Source organism: Pantherophis guttatus, chromosome 4, assembly GCF_059756535.1.
Source record: "Pantherophis guttatus breed Tessera chromosome 4, ASM5975653v1, whole genome shotgun sequence".
In the NCBI taxonomy this organism is placed as follows: domain Eukaryota; kingdom Metazoa; phylum Chordata; class Lepidosauria; order Squamata; family Colubridae; genus Pantherophis; species Pantherophis guttatus.
Window position 1 is genome coordinate 94176696 of NC_142066.1, and position 26138 is coordinate 94202833.

At 35.2% G+C, this 26138-nt stretch overlaps 1 protein-coding gene across 7 annotated transcripts in view; it reads right to left on the reverse strand.

Annotated features, from left to right (window-relative positions):
- Window positions 1-26138, reverse strand: part of TRAK1 (trafficking kinesin protein 1) — a 495341-nt gene that overhangs the window by 76121 nt on the left and 393082 nt on the right. For all 7 annotated transcript variants that reach the window (XM_087894140.1, XM_060683688.2, XM_087894141.1 and 4 more), the window contains 4 exons: window positions 24393-24471; window positions 22726-22856; window positions 22512-22586; window positions 18936-19073 (listed from right to left, as the gene is read on the reverse strand). In XM_087894140.1, coding sequence (XP_087750266.1) covers window positions 18936-19073; window positions 22512-22586; window positions 22726-22856; window positions 24393-24471 — 423 coding nt within the window. The remainder of the gene's footprint in view (window positions 1-18935; window positions 19074-22511; window positions 22587-22725; window positions 22857-24392; window positions 24472-26138) is intronic.

The following is a 26138-nucleotide window of genomic DNA, read 5'->3' on the forward strand; positions in this document are numbered from 1 at the left end:
GTAAAACTAACAAACAACGCTTATAAAGCGTCTTCAAAGGCAACACCCAGGAACCAGAAACACCTCATAGAGGCACATAGAGATAAGGATTAAAAGCAAACACAACCCCATAACAACCCCCATCCCCCGAGGCCCTCCGGAGGCAGGAAACACTGTTTCCCTATTTCTGGTGGGCCCAGAAGGCCCGAAAATCAACTAGCCGGTGCATGCATGCGCGCCTGAGCTTAGCTCGCGTGCCCACTGATATGGCTATGTGTGCCACCTGTGGCACACGTGCCATAGGCTCGCCATCACAGTACTAGGTTATTGACATTGGAGGGACGTGACTTGCAATTGGAGTTGCATACATTTTTATGGTATGGGAAAAACAAGATACAGTACATGGTTATTTTCAAAGACACTATATAAGAAATGCTTTATTATTAGTATGGGGGAAAAATTAGAGAACAATATTAACTGAAGATACCAGTTTGGCTTTCGACGATGGAAGCACTTATACATCCAAATGTTATTAATAGGAGAAATATTGTTAGATATAAAGATATCTTGTTGGAGAAGGGGGAACTTAAAATGAAACAAGAATTGGAAAAATGGGATTGATATGGCTTGGTATACACAACTGCAAATACAATCTAGATATGAAAAAGATGTTAAACTATATGATTTTTAAATGGAATTGACAGAATTGGATAAGATATTAACAGGAATAGAAGAGAGGGTGATAAAAAATTGTATAGTAATTTATTGTGTATTAAATTAGAAGAACAAGTAAAAGAAACAATGATAGCATGGGCGAAAAACTGATTATACGATAGAGTTAGATAAATGGCAGCAACTATGGGATAGAAATTATAAATTAACAATGTGAAATACATACAAGGAAAATTTATACAAAATGTTTTATAAATGGCATTTGTCACCGGAAAGATTGGCAAAAATGTTTAAAGATAAATCAGCTAGATGTTGGAATTGTCATCAGATACTGGGGTCATATTATCATATGTGGTGGACATTTGTAGAAGCAAAAAAATATTGGGCAAATATTCGTATGTGGTTGGAGAAGATGACGCAGTAACATATCGATTTAAAACCTATTCCTGTTGGGGATTCTATCAGAAGCTTATAGTAAAGAAAATGTATATGATTATTAATGTAATAACTGCAGCTAGAATTGTATTTGCACAAAATTGGAAAAGTGAAGAGATCCCTATGGATGAAAATGTGATTAAGAAAATATTAGAATGAGCAGAAATGAATAGATCAACACCTGCAATTAAAGGAAAGGAAGAATCTGATTATTACGATATATGGGAGTTATTTTATCAGTGGTTAGGGAATAAATATGAAAGTAATGTATTATAAAGGCAAATAAGTTAAGAAGAGAAATGTTACAATAATAGGTATGTTAAGTATTAGTAGTAATACAAGAAAAGATACAAATAATGAATATGGTAATAAATTTTAATTGTTCACAAAAATATGTACTTATATCACACACTGAAAGATGAAATGTTTGATTAAAAGAATATATATATATATATATATATATATATATATATATATATATATAATATATTAATATTAAATATATATTATATATTAAATATAAATATATAAAGTAATATATATATATTAATTATATATTATTTAATATATATATATATATTAAATATATTAAATATATATATTAATATATATGTATATATATTCTTTTAATACAAACATTATATATATTACTAACTCTTAAGTCTCACAACAGACAACACAAAATGTCTGATAAAGCCTGAAAGTGGTGATTTGAGATATCACCCCACTATGGCTATACAAACATCTTGAGCTACGTAGGAAAAAACCCTGACTAGAAAAGTATACATATGAACCTACGAATTAAAAGAACAAAATAAAAATAAATATTTGACCTTTACAGGGAGGAGTCATAAAATAAGGGTGTGGCTGGCTGAAGAAGTCTCATAAGACAGAAATAGTACTATCCCAGTCTCCCTTAAGTCTCACAACAGACAACACAAAATGTCTGATAAAGCCTGAAAGTGGTGATTTGAAATATCACCCCAGAATAATATGAGTTCCAGGTATATTTGTAAAGAAAAAAGCAGACATTCTGCGAGCTCCGGAACTAAAATAATTAAAATTTTATTCTACTAAGCTTTCGTCAGCCATCTGCTGACATCGTCAGAATATTAAACTACCATTACAGAGATCTCTGCCTTTATATGCCATTAATCAATTTGGCCATTGCATGCATAATAGGCCCTTCCAGCCGTCTCCCACTTGTAATTAGCTGTGTTGTTTTTGCTGTTGTCATGCTGGTTGATGGAAGCTTAATTCCTACTGTTTACTCTCGCCTAACCTGCTTATCTGTGGGGGATGATGTTAGCCTGTCAACTGTCACAATTTACTGTCTTGTCCATGACCTTGTGGTCAGCCTGGTTTATTTCTCATTAATCCTATCTGTTATAGTATAAAAAGGTGAGCTGCGGAACAGAGGGGCCCTCAACTGCAAGATTGCCTGGTGTGATGGGCAGGGCTAGGGCTGGCAAGAGTATGCCGGAAACATCTCCATGTGCCCAGAGAGACAGAACTCCTAGCACTCACTGGCTCAGCTGATCCGCGATCTGCGGATAAAGGGCCGAGCAGCCATAAGATGATCATGCTTGCTGCCTCCTGCACCTGAAAAAAAAAAACATCTCCCTGAAAAGAAGACCTAGCTGTTTTTTGGGGGGTCAAAAGAAAATAAGACCCTGTCTTACTTTTAGGGAAACACGGTACATCACCAGTTAGCAATTTGAAAATTGTTGGTAAGCAAGAAATTGGCTTATAATTGCTCAAACTTCTCCTGTTATTGGATCTTTCATTATCAGGTAAGTTTTAGCAGATGTTAACCAATTTTCAGTTTCACCTCATAGCAGTATGTTGTTTAACTGCTTAGCAATGAATGGGAGTAGACCAGCCAGAGGTTTCAACCAAAAACCATGCAGTTCATCTTCACTTGGTGCTGGCCAATTCTTGATCTTCCTTGTCCTTTTTTCCACTACTTCCTTTATCTTTTTTATTCTTATCCACCTCCTTTCTTGTTGCTTTCTCATTGCATATCTTTGGGTTATCCCTAACTGTACCCAGAACTGCACTATTTCTTCTTTGTCAGGTGTTGACTGGTTCATTGCAGTATCTTCATGGATGGATTTGTGGAAATATTTTTGATTTGATTGAAATCTGAGTTTCTACCTATAGTGTGCAATTTGAGCTTTGTAACTGTTATTTGCTGTTTTATTATGCTTTCTTAATGTTCCTTGTTTCTAAGCCATATTTCTTGAACAGGTATTCTTTGGTCTTTTTCTTCAGCTTTTTGTCTTTCATCTAGCTTGCTTGCATCTTAGTTTGTTGATCTTATTTTCTAGCCTGATCTTCTATTGCGTTGTTTAGCTTTTTTTTCTTTGCTAATTTTGCACCCCAGGTATTTGGCTATAATGTAGCCATGCTATACATTATTTGGCTTATTTCTTGCAGTGAGCGGGTGCTTATATTTGATATTACACTTTTGGCATCTTATAATACTTGTGCAAGCTGTTTCTTTGGAACATGTTTCAATACAGGCCATCGTATTCTGTTGTCCCTTTGCGGTTCTAGATGATCAATTATTCTTTGCTTCATTTCTTTACTAGTAGAGGCCTTTGTTTTGAGGACAAAGCAGAGTTTGGGTATTAAAACTATTCAGTAACTAAATTGGCTTCCTCTACTGCTCACTTCCCCTGTTTGCCTCTACTATCTGAACTATTTCTGGCAAGGATTCAATTTCTTTGCCCTGGGTAGACCTTTGTAGTTCTTCCAATTCTGCTTTCATGAATATTTTATTCCATATTATAAATCAACATTGATATGCTAGTTTCTATTTTGTTACTTGATTCTAAATGCTGTTCTTTCCAGAACTGGTGCATTCTTTTCAGATATCCTCTTCTTGATGGATTTGATTTGAATAACAGATTATTTCTTTGTTTTCACTATTTGTATATTTGCAATGGGTTAACAGCTTTTTTCCCAATATTCCTGAAGCTGCTGGTCTTGGTTGTTCAGCCAACAGTAATAGAGTCCAGGACCTTTGACACCTAGCACTGTTCTTATTATCCTGGGCACTAACCGATTTGGTATGGTTTCTGTGCCATGATTCCAGAAGAACACCACCTCCCCTCACAAACTTACACCTTCAGGGGAAACGTCACTTTGTCAATACACATATCTGAAGCAAACATATAATTCCAATAGACAACAATAATTTTATCTTATTAAAGGTTTAATTTAAACCTGTTCTCACCCACTTAGACCCTCATGCCTCCAGGTGCTTAAACAGGACTTAAATGATATCACCAGTCTAATGGTGCTAGTGAGATTCAAGTTGGTTATCATCAACATGTTTATAATACCAACTCTGAATTTTTGGATAATCTCTTTCAGTCGCATCATATACCATATTTTTTGCACTATAAGACATCCTCCCCCAAAAAAGTGGGTGGAAATATCTGTGCATTTTATAGAGTGAATATTGCTGTGGGGGGAGGGGGTGCTGCTGCTGTCTGTCACCGCCGCCGCCTATCACCACTGCCATTGCTCGCTGCCACCGGGGAATGCTGGAGCCTTCACTGCCGATCAGGTGATTGGCGGTTGGATCGGCCTCCTAGAATACTGCCAATCAGCTGTTCTAGGCGGTGATCGCAACCAATGCCAATTGCCACTGCCAAATGGTGACAATCGGTGGCAATCCTCGCCATCTAGAACAGTTGATTGGCGGTATTCCAGGAGGCCGATCCAACCACCAATCAGATGTTCCAGTGTTCCTTGATGGCAGCAGCAGCTCAGCTCAGTTGACCGATGGTGAGTGCAACGGAGCAGAGCCCTGACGAGCCATGGGCTGGGACTGCGATAACATGCTGAAGCTGACCAGGCTGTTTGCTGCAAGGACGCTAGCCAGATGAATACCTAATGGATGCTGGGATGTAGAGGCAGATTTTTTTTTCTTGTTTTCCTCCTCTAAATCTAATGTGTGTCTTATGGTCCGGTGTGTGCTATGGTGCGAAAAATATGGTAAATGTTAAATAGAAGTGGGAGAGAATCAATCCTTGCAGTCTCCCACAAGAAAATAACCATCAGTGCAATCTCTGCTGCTCCATCTCTACTGATTGGAACAACTATCAAAGATGAAGAGAACTACTACAATACTTTGCTCCCAATTCCCAACCTCTGAAACAATCCAGGATATCATTGTTGATGGTATTGAGGGTTGTTTCAAGATTCAAAAGACACACTTCAAAAGACCATATCCCAACCAAGGTCATCCATTTGTACAAGCAATACCATCTGATCCTAGCAACCCCTTATCTTATTTGGTTCTTCCCCAACAAGGAAATGATCACTCAAAATACATTTGATTAAAGCTTAATACCAACAGCAAGATCATGATGCCAACAGCAAACTAGACCTTCAGGGAATTCATCCATTCAGCAAATTCCCTAAGTGTCCACCAGGAGGCATCTTCCATTATATGCCCGGGGAGGGTTATTTAAATAGATCCAATTCCATAGAACTGTGGTAATCAGTTTGGGTGGCAATCAACTGCATCTGCACCAAGAAGTGAACTGACCATGGCAAAGGATTGGTAGTAATACCCCCCTCCAGATGCACTGCAAGTGCTCCAAAGGAAAGGCAAGATCCAATGTGGGTTTGCTTATGTATATGGGGCCCAAAATCGGAATAGGAAAACCCATGGTTGCCACAGAAATCATGAATTCTTGGACTCAACTTGACATGGTATCCATAACATGGAAATTAGTGTCCTCCAAATACCAAAAGACAGGAGATTTCCATCCTTAGTTTAAAACCCAGGTTCAAAAGCTGAAGAAAGGATGCTGCTGGGTAGGAAGGCAGTGGTACACCTATAGGATCTGCAACTTGTGTCTATAGTCCAATTTAACTGATTTGTAACATGAGAATCTAAATTAATTATATTCTTATTCATCATACAAATATCTTTATGGCTAGTTTGCATCTACCCCCAAATAGAGCCAATCTTGTACCTATTCTGGAACAATTTGATTTCATCTGAGAATATAATTTGTCATCATTAGCCTCCATAAGATTATGGAAATTGCAACTAGATCATAGCAGAATGGGCTCCTTTGGAAGAAGCCACAATCTTGTACTGTATCAGAAGTCATAGCAGTTAAATATCAAGAATCTCAGGTTTAGAATAGAATAGAATAGAATAGAATAGAATAGAATAGAATAGAATAGAATAGAATAGAATAGAATAGAACAGAACAGAACAGAATAGAATTCTTTATTGGCCAAGTGTGATTGGACGCACAAGGAATTTGTCTTGGTGCATACGCTCTCATAAAAGAAAAGATACATACGTCAAGAATCATAAGGTACAACACTTAATGATAGTCATAGGGAACAAATTAGCAATCAAAACATATTAGGAAACAGTCAATATAAATCATAAGGATACCAGCAACAAGGTTATAGTCATACAGTCATAAGTGGGAGGAGATGGGTGATAAGAACGATGAGAAGATTAATAGTAATGCAGACTTAATAACTAATTTGACAGTATTGAGGGAATTATTTGTTTAGCAGAGTGGTGTCATTTGGGAAAAAACTGTTCTTGTGTCTAGTTATTCTGGTGTGCAGTGCTCTATAGTGTCGTTTTGAAGGTAGAAGTTGAAAGGAGTTTATGTCCAGGATGCGAGGGGTCTGTAAATATTTTCACAGCCCTCTTTTTGACTCATGCAGTATACAGGTCCTCAATGGAAGGCAGATTGGTAGTAATTGTTTTTTTCTGCAGTTCTAATTATCCTCTGAAGTCTGTGTCTATCTTATTGGGTTGCAGAATCAAACAGACAGTTATAGAGGTGCAGATGACAGACTCAATAATTCCTCTGTACAACTGTATCAGCAGCTCCTTGAGCAGTTTGAGCTTTCTGAGTTGGCACAGAAAGAACATTCTTTGTTGTGCTTTTGTGATGACGTTTTTGATGTTAGGTGTCGATTTTAGGTCTTGAGATATGGTAGAACCTAGAAATTTGAACGTCTCTACTGTTGATACTGTGTTGTCTAGTATTGTAAGAGGTAATAGTATGGGAGGGTTTCTCCTAAAGTCCACCACCTTTTCTATGGTTTTGAGTGTGTTCAGTTCCAGATTGTTGCACCACGAGGCTAGTTGTTCAACCTCCTGTCTGTATGCGGATTCATCATTGTCTCGAATGAGACCAATCACTGTTGTATCATCTGCAAACTTCAGTAGTTTAACAGATGGATCGTTTGAGATGCGGTCATTGGTATATAGAGAGAAGTGAAGTGGAGAGAGCACACAGCCTTGTGGAGCCCCTGTGCTAATTGTACAGGTATCTGATGTGATTCTGCTTAGCTTCACCTGCTGCTTCCTGTCTGTTAGGAAGCTTATGATCCACTTATAATTGTGAAACATGTTCATTTCACAATTACACCGTTGGCACTAATTCTCCTTTGGGGGTGGGACTTGAAATGTCCTCACCTACCAAAGATGAGACATCCTTTATTTTCTATTTAGGAGGTATAATTAAATCTGATGTTTCCTCTCTTAAAATGCAAAATCAAAGTACATATAAAGACTTAAGAGAAAGCAAAGAGATAATGATACAATCCAATACAACAGATTAAGCAAAGGGAGGATAACAAGCAATAGAGGGTAGCCTCTAAGCCTCCATGCCATGAGCATTCAGCAGATTTAATTTTTGGTGGAACATCAATTTGAGATTTTTTTAATAGTGGATTTTTAAATTTAGTTTTGTGTACAGGACTTCTTAAAAGAGTTACCATTTACATACTTTAAAAATCAACGTATTATTTGTCCTTGGAACTGTGGAAAGTAGGCACAAACACAGCTGCAGAGTAAAAGAAATTATACTGCTCTACTAATTCTTTTTTACCCTTTTACCCTTCCTTTTGATTTAGAGGAAAGCAGAAAAGAAAATTCAATAAAGAAAAAAATTAAATAAAAAAGAATGCAAATTAAATTACAGTTAAGGAAATATACGAATTAATTTTGGGGCTTACTGACTGCAAAGTGGAAGAAGGTATCTCAGTATATCACCCAGTGATCAGTGGATTAATTTAGCAACTTGGTCATGTCTAGCTTTGTAATCAGTTTGTGCGATTTTGATGCACTCACATATTAAATGTGAAACAGTTTCAACTTTGTCATTGCAAAGTTGGCAGTTTGGATTGTCAGTGGATTTTTGTATCTTCGCTTTCATGGCATTAGTTTGTAGCTTGTTCTTGAACAGCCAATCTTAAACCTTCCATTTCTTTCTTGATGGTTCCCATCTTAAGCCATGCCATCTCAAATTGTTATTACATTTTCCTTCAATTTTTTTCAAGTGCTGTCCATGCAAAGCTTTGGTTTTCCATCCATTTAATCTATCATCCAGCTGTTCTTCCTTATATTCTGTCTTTGTTTCTGTTGTTTTTGTAATGTTCTCCATTTTCACAGTTGCAGCTATTTTTTAGTACTTTGATTCACATAGTCATTCAAACTTTGTTTTTCTTCTTCTACAGTTAGATGGATTTGCAATAGCCCTCTACCCCCTATTTTTCTTGGCAGGTACAACCTGTTGATGTCACTTCATGAATGTAAAGCGTGGTACATATTCAAAAGTTTGCACATTTTCCGGTCCAAGTTTTCCAGTTCAGCCAAAGTCCAGTTAATGATTCCAGCTGAGTAGCGTATCACTGGAATTACCCATGTATTAATGGCTTCAATTATGTTTCCAAGTCCAAAGTTCATTTTGATGTTGCTGCTGAATTTTTAATATGTGCAATAAGTTCACATGGTGCAATAGGGTTGGGTGATTGTTAGCAGGATTCACTGGGATAGGGAATTTTTTTTGTCTTTCACTGTGAGTTGTATTGTGTTGGGTGGTGCACGAAGGGAGACTCAGCCAATTTCATAGTACACATGTTGTACTCTGACAATAAAGGTTTGAATTCTTCTTCTTCTTCTCCTTGTTGTTGTTGTTTTCATTATTATTATTATTGGATGATTTTCAAAGATAGGAGGGAGAAGAGGATGAGGAAAACAATGCATAAAAAAGAACATAAAAGTAATAAAAATTGATTAAAACATTAGGCAAAAATTATTTATATTTGAAAAAATATTATTTACATATAAAAACTATATAGGGATTTTAGGGATTCCAATAGTATTTAACTCCTTAAAATATTTAAACTATTAAAGTATTAATATTTTTTATTAATAATTATATATTAACTTGAAGAAAATTAAGCAGAGAAATGAAAAACTGAGATTCAAAACATTTCAATGTTTTAGGCGAACTGCAGCTGTGGAAATGAAACTCCTTGCAAGGTTTAATTTCTATTTCAATGCTTCCCAGTGGAAAGCCTAGAATGCATTTTAACTTATTGGCATTTTTTGAAAGCTTCTGCTTTCAAGAAAAAAACTAAAAATAAAAAAAGGTTTTAAACAGACCATACAAGCAGGAAAGTTGGGCCATACCCAAGTTGATACTATATTATAAAGAAGTACAGAAATGTGATTCAAACTAAAAGTATTTTAGAGCCAAATAATTGTAAATATCAATGATAAGTTCACCAAAAATGCTTTTCTATAATACAATGCAAAATGTTTTCACTAAATGATATGTTGAATTTGAAAGAATAACATATAGCTTTGATAAAGGATATTTCTCCTTTCATTCCTTCAGTAAGGAGTTTATACATCAGGATAACTACTATGATCTGGTTCAAATCTAACTTTTGATACAATGTATCTTTGCAGACTAAAATATTTTTATAACAACAGGAAACTTCCCAATAAAGAAGTTTATTGATGTTAAATTACCATGGTTATTCTATTGTCAAGTCAAATGATTCTGCTGCAAGTGGCAGCACTGGCACAATGCGACCTCATGCTGTGAGTAATGGCATTGGCGTGATGTGGCATGTGGCATCCTACCGCAAGAGGCGGCACTGGTGTGATGCGCCATGTGATCTCCAGCCGCGTGTGGTGGCACCAGCGTGACATGCCATGCGGCCTACTGCAAGCGGCTGCAGAAGAAGTCAGGCAACAGTGTGACAGGTGTCAAGGCGTGGGAAGACCTGGCTTCAGCAGTCATAAAGTAAGCAGGTGTGGGGTGCATGGGGCAGCTCCACATCCCCGCCCTAGTTTGATTTTTACGCACATGCCTTGCCCCATCTCATACAACCAGACGGTGGGACGGAGTGGGCGGGGTTTTAATTACAGCTTACTTTTGAAGTAAGGCTTATATTAGGGGCACACATAAAAATCAAGCTAGGGCTTATTTTCGGGGAAACACAATACTTACTTATCAAGAGCAAAGATTTAGACTGAATTCTATAGAAAAAGCCGAAGATTTCTTGATTAGACACAAACTAATTTCAGATCCAGCTGAAGAAATGGATATAGAAAAGAAGCTAGAGGTTGAACAATCTCAAAAAGTTGGTATTGAAAAAGGTGCGGCTAAGATATCTGTACAGGAACTTATTACTTTGTCTAAAGATGGAGATTAAGTCTATTACATGGAATATTAACAGGGCAAAAGCCCCAGCTAAGCCAAAAAAAAAAAAAAAATCATTAGCTGAGGAAACTTAATGTTGACATAACTTGCCTTCAAGAAACACGTGTTAAGACACAAATAAATGATATGGGGAGGAATTTATATCTGCTGGTTTAAAAAAGATTAATGGTGTTGTTCTATATGTAAAACCTCAACTCAAACCTTAGCTACTTATAGCAAATGAATGTGGTAGATTTCTAGTAGTGGAAATTGAACTTAATGGAATAAAATCAATAGTAGTTGGTGTGTATAGGCCAAATGATGATAAAAGTATTTTTTTTAAAATATCTAATGGATCAATTCTTATCCTTTTTGTATGAAAACTGGCTTATGTTGGGGGATTGGAATGGAGCGACTATACCAGATTTGGATAAAACATCCACTAAGGGGATTAAACCTTCCCAGGGTAAATTACCAAAGACCTTTTTTGAGATAAGGGACAATTTAGTACCAACAGATTCATGGAATCACAAAAATGGCACCGGTAGAGAATATACCTTTTTTTTTCAGAAAGACATAAATCCTTTTCAAGGATTGATATGATATGGACTTCTGAAAATCTTGCAAATAAAATTTTAAAAGTTTATACTCTTTTACCTAAATCTTTTTTTGATCATAATCCAGTGCTTTCGGTACTTAGAGGAAAGAGTTAGAATGGCTGAGAAGATCTGTGAAAGTAGCAATGTAATAACAGATAATGATCTTATCAAAAAGTCTTTTCATATCTTCTATTCCAATTTGAATAAAAGACAGGAGTTAGATATGTCTAAAATAGATGAATATCTTTTAAGACAACAGCTGCCTAAATTATCACAAACTCAGAGACAACTTATGAATGATCCAATAACTGCCTTCAAGATGTCAGAAGTAATTTAAAAAATGAAATCAGGTAAAGCTCCAGGCCCATATGGCCTTACAAACCAATACTATAAGTGCTTTGAGGGTGAACTTCTTCAGCCACTAAAGGATACAATGAATGATATATTACAGGGGGGAAAGATAACTCAAATGTGGAAGGAAGCTAATATTGTGTTGTTATCGAAGCAGGGTCAAGATGTTAGAAAGACAAAGAATTACAGACCAATTTCATTATTAAACAAGGAGTATAAACTCTTTGCTGCAGTTTTGGCAAAAAGAAGATTTTACAAGCATATATACATGAAGAGCAATCTGGCTTCCTGCCAAAAAGACAGCTAAGATATAATGTGAGGACTGTTTTGTACATTATTGAATATTTACAATATCATAATGAGAAACAGGCAGCTTTAATATTTAAATTGGGCTTTTATGTTTAATGTGCTAGAAGAGAATTTTATTCAAGGAGTCAAAGCATTACAGAAAGCAAAAATTGTCATTATTGGTGACTTAACTAATTCATGTGAAATTCAAAAGGGTATGAGGCAAGGATGTCCCTTGTCTTCTCTGCTGTTTATCTTGGTGTTGGAAGTTTTGAATAGAGAAATTAGGCAAGATGAGAAAATAATGGATATAAGCATCAAGAAAGAAGCTTATAAAATGAGGTCATTTGCTGATGATCTGGTTATATTCCTGCAAAATCCAAAAAAATAACATAGAACATTTGATGAAGAAATGAAATGAGTTTGGGGCTTTAGTAGTTTTTAAAATAAACGAACAGAAAACAACAATGTTGCTTAAGAATATGTCATCTCAGGACAATGATACATTGACTAAAAAGTCGGGTTTTAAGGTTGAGAAAAAGATGAAATACTTGGGGGTTATGTTGAGAAACATAAATATAAAATTGTTTCAAAATAATTACGTACCTCTTTGAATGACATTAAAAAAGATTTACAAAAAAGGGACAAACTGCAGTTATTACTATTGGGTAGAATCTCTGTAGTTAAGATGAATGTTTAGCAAAGATACTCTTTCTGTTCCAGACATTACCAATACTTGCAACTGATAATCCATTTAAACAATGGCAGAGGGATATTGCCAAGTTTATATGGCAAGATAAAAAAACCAAGAATTAGATACAAGCTATTGCAAGATGCTAAGGAAAGAGGGGGTTTGGGTTTACCAGATTTGAAATTGTATTTTGATGCACGCTGTTTGGTCTGGAGTGGGTGAACCTCCAGAACAAGAGGCTACTTGATTTAGAGGGCCATTGTCAGGGTAATGATGATTTAACACTGACCAGCCAATGTAAGGTTGATGCAACTGTAAAGCTGATGAAATGTAAGGCCGATGCAATGAGAATGAATCCGCATTGGTATAGCCAGTTTAAGACTCTGAAGGAGTCCACACAAGTCTTTTACCACTTTAAAGGTGGTAAAATATATAAAGATGGTAAAATTTATATAAAGGTGGCCATGAGAGGGCGTATCTCTCTCTCTTCGTGTATATCTCTCCTTGTGTCCGGTATCCATTGCTAACTTCTCCGTGTAAAGTTAAGAAGATTGAGTGCTTGTCAGGTATTTGCTTACCACGTATATTTCTGTATATGTCCTGTATATAAAACCATAGTTACATGGCTAAGTCTCTGAGTGCTATGTTTTGCTCCTGGGTTGTCTCCTAATAGTAGACATGCTGGAAATGCTCTGACAGCCATGAATTAAGATTTGGATGGCACGGTTATCTATATGGTATGACAAAGTTAAAGATAATGTTGACTTCAATAATCACTTTGTCAGTCATGCCATACTAAGAGTTTGGAATAAATATAAAACAAGGTTTTCTACAAAGTTGCCACCTTGGGTGTCTCCACAGGAAGCTTTTTTTAAAGAAAAAAATGGGGGTGAAGCCAGATTGATGGATTTATGGTAAAATAATATCTTTCAACTCTGGTGACCCTACTCGAAAAGTTAGAATTAGAAGATTGCATTTGCCATTGGTTTGCATATCAACAAGTGAAAGAAAGATTTAAACTAGATAAAAAGAGTTATGGGTTTGATTTGTTAAAAATGAATTGGAAATCTTACTGTGGGGTAGTGATGAACATATTATTGCTAAGGTTTATAAAACATTACTGAAACTGAGTTTGGAAAGTGAACATGTAAAATGTTGTATGATTTATTGGGCAAGGAACTTTGGATATAATGCGATGTTTGAACAATGGGAGAATATGTGGATTATAATATATAAGTGATTAAAAAGAAAGAAAGAAGACAGGAAACAACCCTCATTGAAGAAAATTTGGATTATGGATATTTTGGCCTTGTGAAATATAGCACCTAAAAATAGGAAGTGACTTGAGGTTTGAAAATAAGAACTGGGAATAAGAAAGGAAATTGTTGAACTATACCAAGTATATTCTATAAGATGGATATAGTGAAGTATAATTGTGTTTGACTTATAGTATTATTGATCGTTGGGTTATTGATTGATTGTTTCTGTTAAATAATAACTATCTAAAATATTTGACTATTTTAAACTATCAAAATGACAAGTAGCATAAATTCAAGTAAAACAGGGAGGAAAACTCCATCATCTGCGCCATCATCATTGGCATCATCAAGCCTGGCAAGTCAGCGCTCTATAGACACCATGTTGCAGAATGAAAAATTTAACGCCTTTCAGTCAGAGATGAAAAATATGATTCAAGCACTACAGGAATCACTACAAGGAGCCATGGCTAAGAATCATGAGGATATGGCAGATAGGATGCAAAAGATGGAACAAAACATTAAAGATAAAATAGACAACATCCAGCAAATAATTACTAAAAATGAACAACGGATCCAGAAAGTGGAAGAAAAGGCAGAGCAAACAGATAAGAAAGTAGAACAGATGGAGAATAGATTAATTAAGGTAGATAATGATCTTGAACGATCCATAATCATGTTGGAGATGGATAAGGCAAAATATTTCTTAAGATTCCAAAATGTTGAGGAGGAAAAGGGAGATCTTGTGGAGAAAATGACAGAATTATTGGCAGAGGCATTGGAAATAGATGAACAGGAAGCTTGCTATGGGATAGAAGAAATATTTAGAGTATATACAAGCTATGTGAGAAGAAACAAGCTTCCCAGAGAGGCACACGTGAGATTTTCAAAGAAGGCAACGAGAGCGGAGATACTCCAAAGAGCAAGAGATACACCATTGAAATACAAAAGAAGAGAAATAGTAGTCTTGAAGCAGATACCCAGAAGAGTAAGAGACACAAGAAAACAGTACCAATTTCTGACAAGACAATTGATATGAGGTAAAATTCAGACGGCTAATACTCGAGGGAATATTGGTGACTTGGAAGGAAAAAAGACACAGATTAGACACACTGGAGAGTGCACAACAATTCTATGATCAGTACTTCACAGCACATGAAGTAGAAGAGAAAAAGGAGAAGCAGAGATATTGGAAGTGACAACAGAAGGAAACACACAACAAGAAGGAATCAACACAGAGGAAAAAGAGAGAAGGGAAAGAGAAGGGGCAAGACCGGAAGAACAGAGAGAAATAAGATCAACTAGGGCAACAAAACCTATCTATAAGTAAACAATGGAAAAATAAACAAAATTGTTATCAATCAGTACAAATGGACTAAACTCACCAATGAAAAGAAAAAGAATTTTCAATAAATTAGAGAAATTAAAATTAAATTTAAACTGCCTTCAAGAAGTTCACATTAAAAAACAAGATAGTAAACTATTTGAGTACCCCAAAATAGAAAAACTATATTTTTCATTAGCACAGCAAAAGAAAAGAAGGGTAGCTCCAGTGATGGGATTCAAATAATTAACAACCGGTTCTCTGCCCTAATGATTTCTTCCAACAATCAGTTCACCAAACTGCTCAGAAAGTTAACAACCGGTTCTCCCAAAGTGGTGCAAACTGGCTGAATCCCACCACTGGGTAGTTCTATATAATAAAAAAACAATAAAGGTTAGACAAATTTTTGCAGATGAAGAGGGGAGAAAACTGATGGTGGAGATAATAATAAACCAAAAACAGATATTGCTGATAGGGATATATCCACCTAATAATAAACAAGATGAGTTTTATGGAAAACTACACAAGAAAATTATAGAACTGGAATATGAAAATATTTGTGTGATAGGAGACTTTAACACTTGTAGATACAGAATTTGACTATATGAGCAGTAAAATAGGTAAAAAAACTAGGAAAACACTTCCAAAAACTTTTTTTAAAACGATGGAAGAAATAGGAACGCAAGATGTATGGAGAGAGACTTATCCTAAGAAAAATCAATATTCATTCTATTCAAATAGGCATAAATCCTGGTCCAGAATAGATATGGTATGGATGACATCAGAATTGGAAGCATGTGTGCAAAAGACAGAAATAGAACCTAATCAGGGGTGGGTTCTACTTACCTTTACTATCGGTTCACAACAGGAGCGAGGAATTAAAAAAAAGAAAGGGGTCTTTGGACTACCAGACTGGGAATTGTACTAGCAGGCCTCGGTACTCACATGGATGAAAGAATGGATAAGTTTGAGACACGCAAGATTATTACTATTAGAAGGGCAGGACCTTCAACTAGGCTGGCACGCTTTCTTATGGTATGGAAAGAATAAGATACATAGTTACTTTCAGAAACATTATGTTAGGAACGCATTGTTATCAGTCTGGTTTAAGATAAAAGAGCAACACTATTTGAAAATACCAATCTGGCTTTACACTATGGAGGCATTGGTACATCCTAATGATATTAACATGGAAAAAAATCATAAGATACAAAGATATTTTGAATAACAAAGGGGAACTAAAAACTAAACAGGAATTTAGTAGCCAAGGGATAGACATTGCATGGTGGCCACATATGCAGATACAATCCTGCTACGAGAAAGATGCTAAAATGTATGGTTTTAAAAAAAAATTAACAGAATTAGACCAGATACTAACTGGAACAGATGACAAACTGATAAAGAAAGTATATTGTTACCTATTAAGTATTAAACTTGAAAGTGAGCAGGTAAAGGAGACAATGATTGCCTGGGCTAAAAACTTTGGATATGCAATAAAATTAGATAAATGGCAGAAACTATGGGATAGAAATATCAAACTGACTATGTCAACTGCATATAAGGAAAATTTGTATAAAATGTAGATGGCATTTTACACTGGCAAGATTAGCAAAAATGTATAAAGACAGATCTGTTGGAAGTGTAATCAATCGCCTGATTCATATTATCATATGTGGTGGACATGCCCAAAAGCTAAAAAATATTGGATGAAAATACATACTTGGTTGGAAAAAATGACAAAGCAACATATAGACTTGAAACCAGAGATATTTTTGTTGGGCATTCTACTGGAAAAATATGATAAAAAGATTATATATCTGGTCTTGCATATATTAACTGCAACTAAAATTGTATTTGCACAACAATGGAAAAATGATGAGATTCCGTCTGAGGGGAATGTAGTTAAGAAAATATTAGAATGTGCAGAAATGGATAGATTAACACTTACTATTAAGGATAAAGAAGAAACTGAATATTTTTTGATATGGGATATATTCTATCAATGGCTAGACAATAGAAACAGACATTAGAAAGAAGGAGATATAAAAAGAGGAAATGTTAATGTGAAAGTTGTTAAAAAAGTCAAGTATTATCGTTATTATACTATACTATTATACTATACTATTATAGTATAGTATACTAATATACTATAGTATATTATATAGTATAATAATATACTATCGTTATTATATTATTAATATTATGATGAATACTACAACAAATATGTGGATTATGTTTGTTTAAAAATAACTGTACCCAGATCACACACTGTTTGATAGAAATTGAATGCAATATAAATAAAACATTTTTAAAAATCCCTGACTATCTCTCCCCCCCCTCATCTTCCCCACTGTATCCCTGCTGGTCTTGGGCCTGCTCCCCATTCCAACAGGCCCCACACTCTCCTTTTCACTTAAATTTCAAGGATCTCTGAAACTTGGCTTAGCGATTCAGAACAAATCATTTTGTTATACAGCTATGCAGCACAATTCCAGAAACCGCTGCCTTTTTCCAAGTGGCTGCATTGAATTGTGGTCATTTGGAAAACCACTTCTGGAATAAAGCCACATGGCCTGCAACAAAGCAATCTGTTCTGTTTCCTCGAAGAAGACCGTGTAGTGCTGCAGAGATCTTTAAGTAGGTTACAGGGGGTGGAGAGGAGGCCCAAGCACTGTGGGGACCTGGCAAAAATGGGGGGGGGGGGTTAAAGGCTTGGAACAGGGGGGGAAAGTCCTACAGGGATCTGGTGAAAAGAGATAAATTAGAAATGCAGGAATTGGGGGGGGATGGAGACGGGGACAGGATTCTGAAGGGTGGGATTGGAGCACAAGGTGTCTCACGGAATAAGGCAAGCTTTGCGAGGTCCGGGGTATGTGGGCCTATAATGGGCCACTTAGGGCTCCCTCCCCCACCTGCCTAATTGTTTAAAACATCAGGACAGCAAAGGATGGATAACCATTATGTTAAGTTGAATCTACCTGTATTTACAGGATTGAATCTGATACTTAAAAATAATTATCTACTTAATTTTAGCTAAAACATAGGTAAAATAAATTGCCCAACATTAGAAAACTCCAACTATTGTAACAAAGTGGATTACAAAATCTTTTCATTTGCTACATTAGAAAAAAATTACAGTTAAAATATTGAAGCAGGAAGGAAAATTCTACCAATTTGGATGGATTTTATAGTAATAAAGAACAATGTGATATTTCATACATATAGAGAATTTGTATGTGCAGAGTGCCTGTCACTACCAATTTTAGTCTGTATTTTTGCATCTTTTTTTATATTCATCTTGGACATTGGATATTCAGTTATTTGATAATTGTTAATCATAGTTCAATAAACCAATTTAAAAAATAATTATGGATTTCTTTTTTCTTTACACTACAGGCTCAAATATCTATTGTATCTGCAGATTTATAGTAAATCATATTCCCCTCTTATGTGCAAATTCATTTTTGGCAATATTTTATTTTGAAGTTATGAAATTATGCAATTGAAATGAATCAGAATATTTTAAAGAAAAATTGCCTGATAATGACATAGTGCCAATTCTTTTAGGCATCTACATAAATCAAGAAATATTATGCTGCTAATACACACTGAACACGAAGTGCTGACTATAATATATTCCGAAGGTAGAGCAACAATATAACTTAGTAACACACTAAAGGCTGTCTGTTACCTAACAAAAGATTCAACTCAAGAATCCAGATGCTTCTTTTAATATATATTGAAATAATCCCTAAAACTATTTTCTTCAGTTAATCAAAGTTTCATTAAGTGTTGGCGCAAAGTGAATTTTTGAGAACTATTTCATATAAGACTTCTCACCATTGGAAAAAGGCCTAATGAATGGTAACGGCGTGATATAGCATTTGGCATTGTCTTATTCCTAAGATTCTTCAATTCTTCTTGTGCTTCATGAAGCATTTCCATACATTCTGCATATTTATCTTCCAGCTCTCGCAACTGCAATAAAGAAAAAATAAAAATATTAACTTAAAAGTGTTTTTCTTCACTGTAGCCTTTATTTAAATGAAGAAAAATACTTTTTATAAAAGGAAAACATATTCTGAATAGATGAATTATGCAACTTATTGTAGACTTATATTTTGTTTAATATATAACTGGGATGATTGGGTATTAAAACTGTTGCTGAAATGATACAAACACAATTATCTCTTCCCCTTGGATTATAGATTGGGAGAAAGAAAACCCTGTATTATTGTGCTTTGAATTACAGCATTAATATCTAACAAACCTAATACCTATGAGGGTTGAAAGTAATGAAAAATACTCAAAAGTAATCACACCAGCTCCATAACTTTAGTTTAAGTATGGGTATTTTATTAAATAAAACAGGTACATAATATGTGAAATGAGTTATGTTATTTGTTATGTTACTTCTTCACATATTCAATACACATTACTGCCCAAAAGGGAAAAACCACTTAAATATGTCATGAAAGAACTCCACACTTTGTTTCTTCAACAAGTCTTCAAAGTCCTTTTCACTTCCTCATTTCAGTCAAATTGATGCCTACAAAAGTACTTATTTAATTTTGGGGAAAGGTGGAAGTCACATGGCACCAAGTCTGCACTGTGTGTTGATTAGATAAGATGACAGTATTAAACTTTGCAACTGCTTCTTGAATGATTCATGAGCGATGAAGCCTAATGCTACCATGTTATAGAGAAAAATGTGCTTCTAAGTTCTGCTTAATTATTATTTCTAAGTTTTGAGTGCTGTAATGTAGTACTCTGAGTTCTACAGGTTCAAGAAAATTCATGTGACTCGTGCCATTTGCATTCCAAAAAACTGTAATTAAAAGTTTTCCTGCCAAATCTTTGTCTTTATTTTTTTATTTTGTAGTGAAGCTTCCTGTATTCCATGGATTGATGCTTCATATCTGGTTTTAATAACCAGACCATGTTTTTTTGGCTGTCACAAAGTTATGAAATTTCTCACCTTCCTTCTCTCAAAAGCATGACAATTGCTGACAAATTTCAATTATTGATACTTTTATCTTTGCTATCAGCATGCAAGGAATTCTTCTTGCACAAATCATCTGATACTGAAGAACATCAGTAATATGATTCACATTTTCTTGTGAAATGCCAAGCTTGACAATAATTTCCCTTTAAGTGCTTTGTTGATTTAATCTTTAATCAGTTCAACAAACTTCACCATGTTAAACGCATTGGTTACTATCACAGGTTGCCCACTTAATTCTTGATCAAACAAACCTCTTTGTAGCTCCCCATCTTTTATTTTTTTTGGCTATTAATGCATATTAATTCCTTAACCAGTCACCACCACAAATAATCTGTATTCAGTGTTGATATAGGAGATGATTAGGCTGAGCTCCAGGGAGGGGTCAAACATGTCATCAGTCTCAAGTCCTCTCATGCCCACAAGAGATCTAAGTCCAGCCCATCTTGAATACTGTTGATTCTTATCTGCCGCCAATTTGCTTTCACCATTAGTAGTTCACATTCTTGTAGAGAGCTTTAGCATATAATAAAACTACGGTATATATTCATTTGAACTGCCTGAACTCCTAATTTCATGTGCCTGACAGTTGAATTTCAATTGGAGGTATTTCAGTCAGGCAATCACAGCATGTTGCTTGAAGTGCCAAATAAGTATTCACTGCAGGCTTCCCTTTCAAACAGGATAACCACACAATCTTTCTCACAGCTACTTCTTACCAACTGAAGAACAGATGCTAAAAAGCACATCAAAACTTTTAGCATATCAGTATTTTAATCTACCAGCATCATTATTGATGAGTGTAATAATCCCCATTCAGACTTGATATCAAAGGATTTTATAAGGTGAAATATACACGCATATGCAGATACACACAAAAATACTGTATATAGGATATATATGCCTTTATATTACAACATTTATTCTTATCTATGGAGAATGGAGAGATGTAAGTTCTACACAGACAAAACATTTATCATACAGACTCTCCATTTTTTATTGCCTTATGAATTTATAAGGCTTTGCTAATAAATATTATTTGATTCTTACATACTGTATTCAGAAACATCGTAATTTATACAACACATGGTTTAGAAATCTTTAAGAAAAGCAATGTCGAAGAGTGAAGCACAAATACCTAATGTCAGGCGAAGAGCCTTCCCTATTTTAATTGTAACACAATCCTAGACATGCTGACTTTTTAAATAAATCTCGTTCTTTTTCAATATAGCTTACGTTTCTATGTATATATAAAATTATGTTTAATAATTTGATGTTTGAATATATTCATCTTAGAAACAACAGCGCTCAGTTGAACTAAAATAATTTTCAGATAATATACACACGTGAAAAATCCAATCTTTATCCTGATTAAATTTCATTTTTTTCAAAAATTTCTGAAGTACTTAATGTAGCAAAATTTTGTTTGTAGACTCTGAGAAGCATATCAAAAAACCGCACAGAATAAATATTCATTTTGGTTTTTTAGTAATTTTCATTTGAAAATTCTCTTTTCTACAGAAAGACTGGAACAGATTTTCTGTATATGGTTACAAGAACACAATAAATGAAAGGATTCTTATTCTCTCTATCCTCTACAATACATAATTATGTTTTTCATAATTATTACTTGTTCAGAAAGCAAATTCTTAGTGCTACTGCACTACTAAGTGCAATAGCTAAACAATGGGAGAAAAATAGATAGGCAGTATATACATCAAATCAATTAAATAAAGTAGTTAGTTCCCAAGACAATTATTCATTCCTTGAAAACTATTATTCATTTCAAAAGCATTGGCTTTTTGTATTGGCAAAAAGAACATTTGGCAAGAAGCTGGTGGTGTGGTCTTTTCTTCCCCTTTCTACATACATACAAGACATACAAAGCACAGAATAGTTATTTAGCTAGTTGGGGCAAATTGTGTATTCCTCCATACTGAGTGAGCTTTAAAGCTGCATCATTGTTATGATGTCCAGCTGTTATTGTTTATATTCTTGTTTCTTAAAAAAATATCAAAAGTGGCAAAAGATGTTTTGAATCTCAGAATAGCCCCAAGGTCCTGGGAGAATGTTGTGCAGATGGAGCTATAAAGAGTCTGTCCATTGTCCCTCTTGGATTTCTAACATGCTGAAGGAATGTTGATTGCCATGTCTTTTTCTGCCAAATAAAATAATATTTCTGCATATATCAAAAGTCAGGGAGAGAAAGAAAAAAAATATAAAGAAAGGGATAAGGGTAAAACAAATATAGTATGGCATACTCACAGTAAAGGTTTTTAACCCTATGTGGAATCAAGAAAATCTGAATGCAAAAATATATAAATATTAATTTTTAATAAAAAAATTTCTTCTGATAATAAAATGTAACTGGGCAAAAGCCAGTTTCCTGTTTTTAAATCCTGATTATTACTCACTTCGGCTGTGAGTTGCCTTTGGGCATCTTTAGCTGCTCCCAAATGTTGGACAAGTTCTTCATTTTCCACTGTACACTGAAAAAGGATCAACAGCAAAAGCATTACAACACAGTCATCATTCCATGATTTCTCTATTTCAAGATTTAAAGGACTTTATACAAAAGTAAGGGATAAAAAAGATTGCATCATATTGTGGCAAATATCATCAACTTACAGCTTTTGCCTTTTTCTGCAAATCCACTATCTGAGAGAGAAGATGGGTGATTTCTTCCTGTTGTCGGGAAGCATCTTCAGTCTTCTTAGCTAACTCTTCTGAAATACTGGCAATCTGAAGATTTGCATCTCCTTAAAGAAATCACAAAATCACTATTAACTACATGGAACCGGTCATGGGTAAAAATACTGATAAAGTAAACATTACTGCAACTTAGCCATACAAATAAAATGAGAGACAATTACTAACCAGCCAAAGGTTGGGAAATAAGAATCAGATTTTCAGGAAGCTTTGTCCTTCCTGAAACAGTCCAATCAATTTTTGTGCTGGGAACTTTGTGTAGCCTGCTTAAATTTTAGCCCTAGTTTCTCAGTCAGCCTGTTCATTTGCCTTCAAAAGATTGTGGGTACTCAGCTGAATGTATTTTCTGAGTGTAATTTAGTGTAAAATCAGTAATTATGTTCAAATATAAGGCTGCTACTTATTAGAATCTTTTTCTACAATAGAGTAATTGAATGGGATAATATGCCATCACTCTTTCATGAAGACAATAAAATTAAAGATTGAGCAGAATTTTACTTTTTATGATATTTCAAATAAAATTCCACTGATTTTTTAAAAACTGAAGTAAATAAGAATTAATTTAAAGGAATCCTAATCCCAGACTACTTCAAATATACTCAGAGTACAAAAACAATACCAAAAAAAAGGTCAATCTTGGTTATTATAGTATGTTAAGAAAATAAAACACAACAATTGGAAAATATTTTATACAATCCCTAATTTCATACCTAAATTAAAATATGCAATTCTGGATTCAGCAGAAAATAGACATATTTTATGAATTGAACTAATAAATGAATGAGTAACTTTCTGTGGATCCAGCCCAGGGGTGAAATGCTCCCGGTTCGGACCGGATCGCCTGATCCGGTAGCGATGATGAACGGTGGTTCGGAGAACCGGTAGCAAAAATCCCTGCCCCCCCCACATGCCCAGCTGAGCCGCGCGATCATCAGAGGCTTTTTTAAAAAAAATTTAAAAGCATTTTTTCTACAACCTCTTCGGCTGAAAAAAATGCTTTTAAAAGTAAAAATAAAGCCTCTGATGATTGGGCGGCTCAGCTGGGATCGTCAGAGGCTTTTAAAAGCATTTTTTCTACAACTTCAAGAAGTTGTACAAAAAGTGCTTTTAAAAGCCTCTGACGATCCCAGCTGAGTTGTCTGATCAGCAGAGGCTTTTTTCTCTTTTAAAAGCCTCTGACGATCCCAGCTGAGTTGCCTGATCGGAAAGCCTCTGCCAATCAGGCAAGTCAGCTGGGATCGTCAGAGGCTTTTAAAAGAAAAAAAGCCTCTGCTGATCAGGCAAGTCAGCTGGGATCGTTAGAGGCTTTTAAAAGCATTTTTTACAACCTCTTCAGCTGAAGAGGTTGTAGAAAAAATGGTTTTAAAAGTTTAAAAAAAAAAAAGTTGGCCACGCCCATCCACATTACCTCCCCACCAAGCCATCTATCTATCCATTTCTCTCCTTCTTTACAGATAAATTGCAGGCGATATACACTAGGTTAATCACATCACGTTTTAAAGAAACATAACTAAATGGCACAGAATCCACTTCCTCAGGCAAAACCCCATTATCCATTCTGCCAGAAAGCAAAGAAGAAAACATACTGAGCTCCTTTACACAATCATTTACAAGTTGCTGTTCTTTCTCTTCATAAGTAATGGTTTCAGTCTTCAGTTGGCAGGCCTGTTTACAATATCAAGAAATGAAAAACTCAGTTAACATCTTGCTACTGTAGCACTGCTATTTGATTTTTTTTTAAATACCATATTTTTCAGAGTATAAGACGCACCTTTCCCCCCCCTAAAAGGGGGTGAAAATTTAGGTGCATCTTATACATCGAATGTAGCGATGCCCACCAACTGGCCCCCATCCTTTGGCCTCTCCTTGCAGCAGTTAACCTCCTTGCAAGCAAACAGCAAGAAAAAACAGCTCCTTTCAGCTTTTGCACAGCCTAAATAGCACAAGTTGATTGGCTCGGCCTCCCAACTCTCAGCAGATTTGGTCTCAGCTGTTTTGCACAGGGCTCTGCTCCTTGCTACAAAGAGGTAAATTGCTGGAGCACATTTTTTTCCTTGTGCTAATCAAGCTATGCTGAAAACGAAAATGAAAGTAAAGCAGGCTGTTTGCTGCAAATGCAAAATTGCTCAGAGGCAGAGGGAGTTTTCTTTTTCTTCTTTTCCTCACCCAAAAAGGTAGGTGTGTCTTATACTCCGGTGCATCTTATACTCTGAAAAATAGGGTAAGTTTTTCATAACAGTACACAGTATTGAAGGACAGCCAAAACTTTAAACTTTCCCCTTTTCCTCTGCAACTATAGTGAATTAGTTTAAAATAAATTTTTATTGAGTACAAATATTAAAAAAGACATAACATAACATATACACAACAAACATTTATACAACATATACACAAAAAGATTATGATTTCTTCTTAAGCATTTTTTCAAAGTGATATTTTGAAACTATAGTGAATTAATAACAGACTGCCACTAATGTTGAAAAGAGAAAAAGAGAGAAATATATAAAAATAATTTCAAGACATCAGGGATAATTGAAATATAAAAATGTACAGGTAGTCCTCAACTTACAATCACTATTGAACCCAATATTTCTGTTTTAAAGTGAAACATTTGTTAAGTGAGTTTTCCCTTACTATAATTTCTCTTACCACACTTGATAAGCCAATTACCACAGTTGTTAAGTTAGTAACACTGTTAAGTGAATCCGACTTCTGCCTTGACCTTGTCAGAAAATTGCAAAAGGGGATCATGCGACTCCAGGACCCTGCAACTATCATAATTATGAATCAGTTGCCACGTGTCCAAATTTTGATCACGTGAACCTGGGGCTGCTGCAACGGTTTTAACTGAACAATGGTCATAAGTCCCTTTGTTCAATGTCATTGTAACTTCAAACAGTCACTAAATGATTTAATTCTATAAAGTGAATTATACAATTTTGCAAAGTGATCATGACATGATCATTCTAGACTTCATGATGACTAAACCATTTTAAAGCTTACCATAAGAACAAAACATGTTCCCTACAATATAGCAATACAATAGTAATAATTGAATGTACTACTCAATATCAATCAATGCAATGATATAAGTAGTCCTTGACTTATGATCATTTGTTCAGTAACGGTTTGAAATTACTAACATGCTGAACGAAGTGACTTGCAATTTGTGCCCAAAGTTACAGCCATTGCAGGGCCCCTGCGGTCTCATGATGAAAATTCAGGTGCTTGGAAGTCTGCCTGCACTCAAGACTACAGAGGCAACTTCAATGCCTCCACCCACCTATCTCTCACACCATTTCAGCCCGCATCCAGCCCAACAGTGTGCCCAA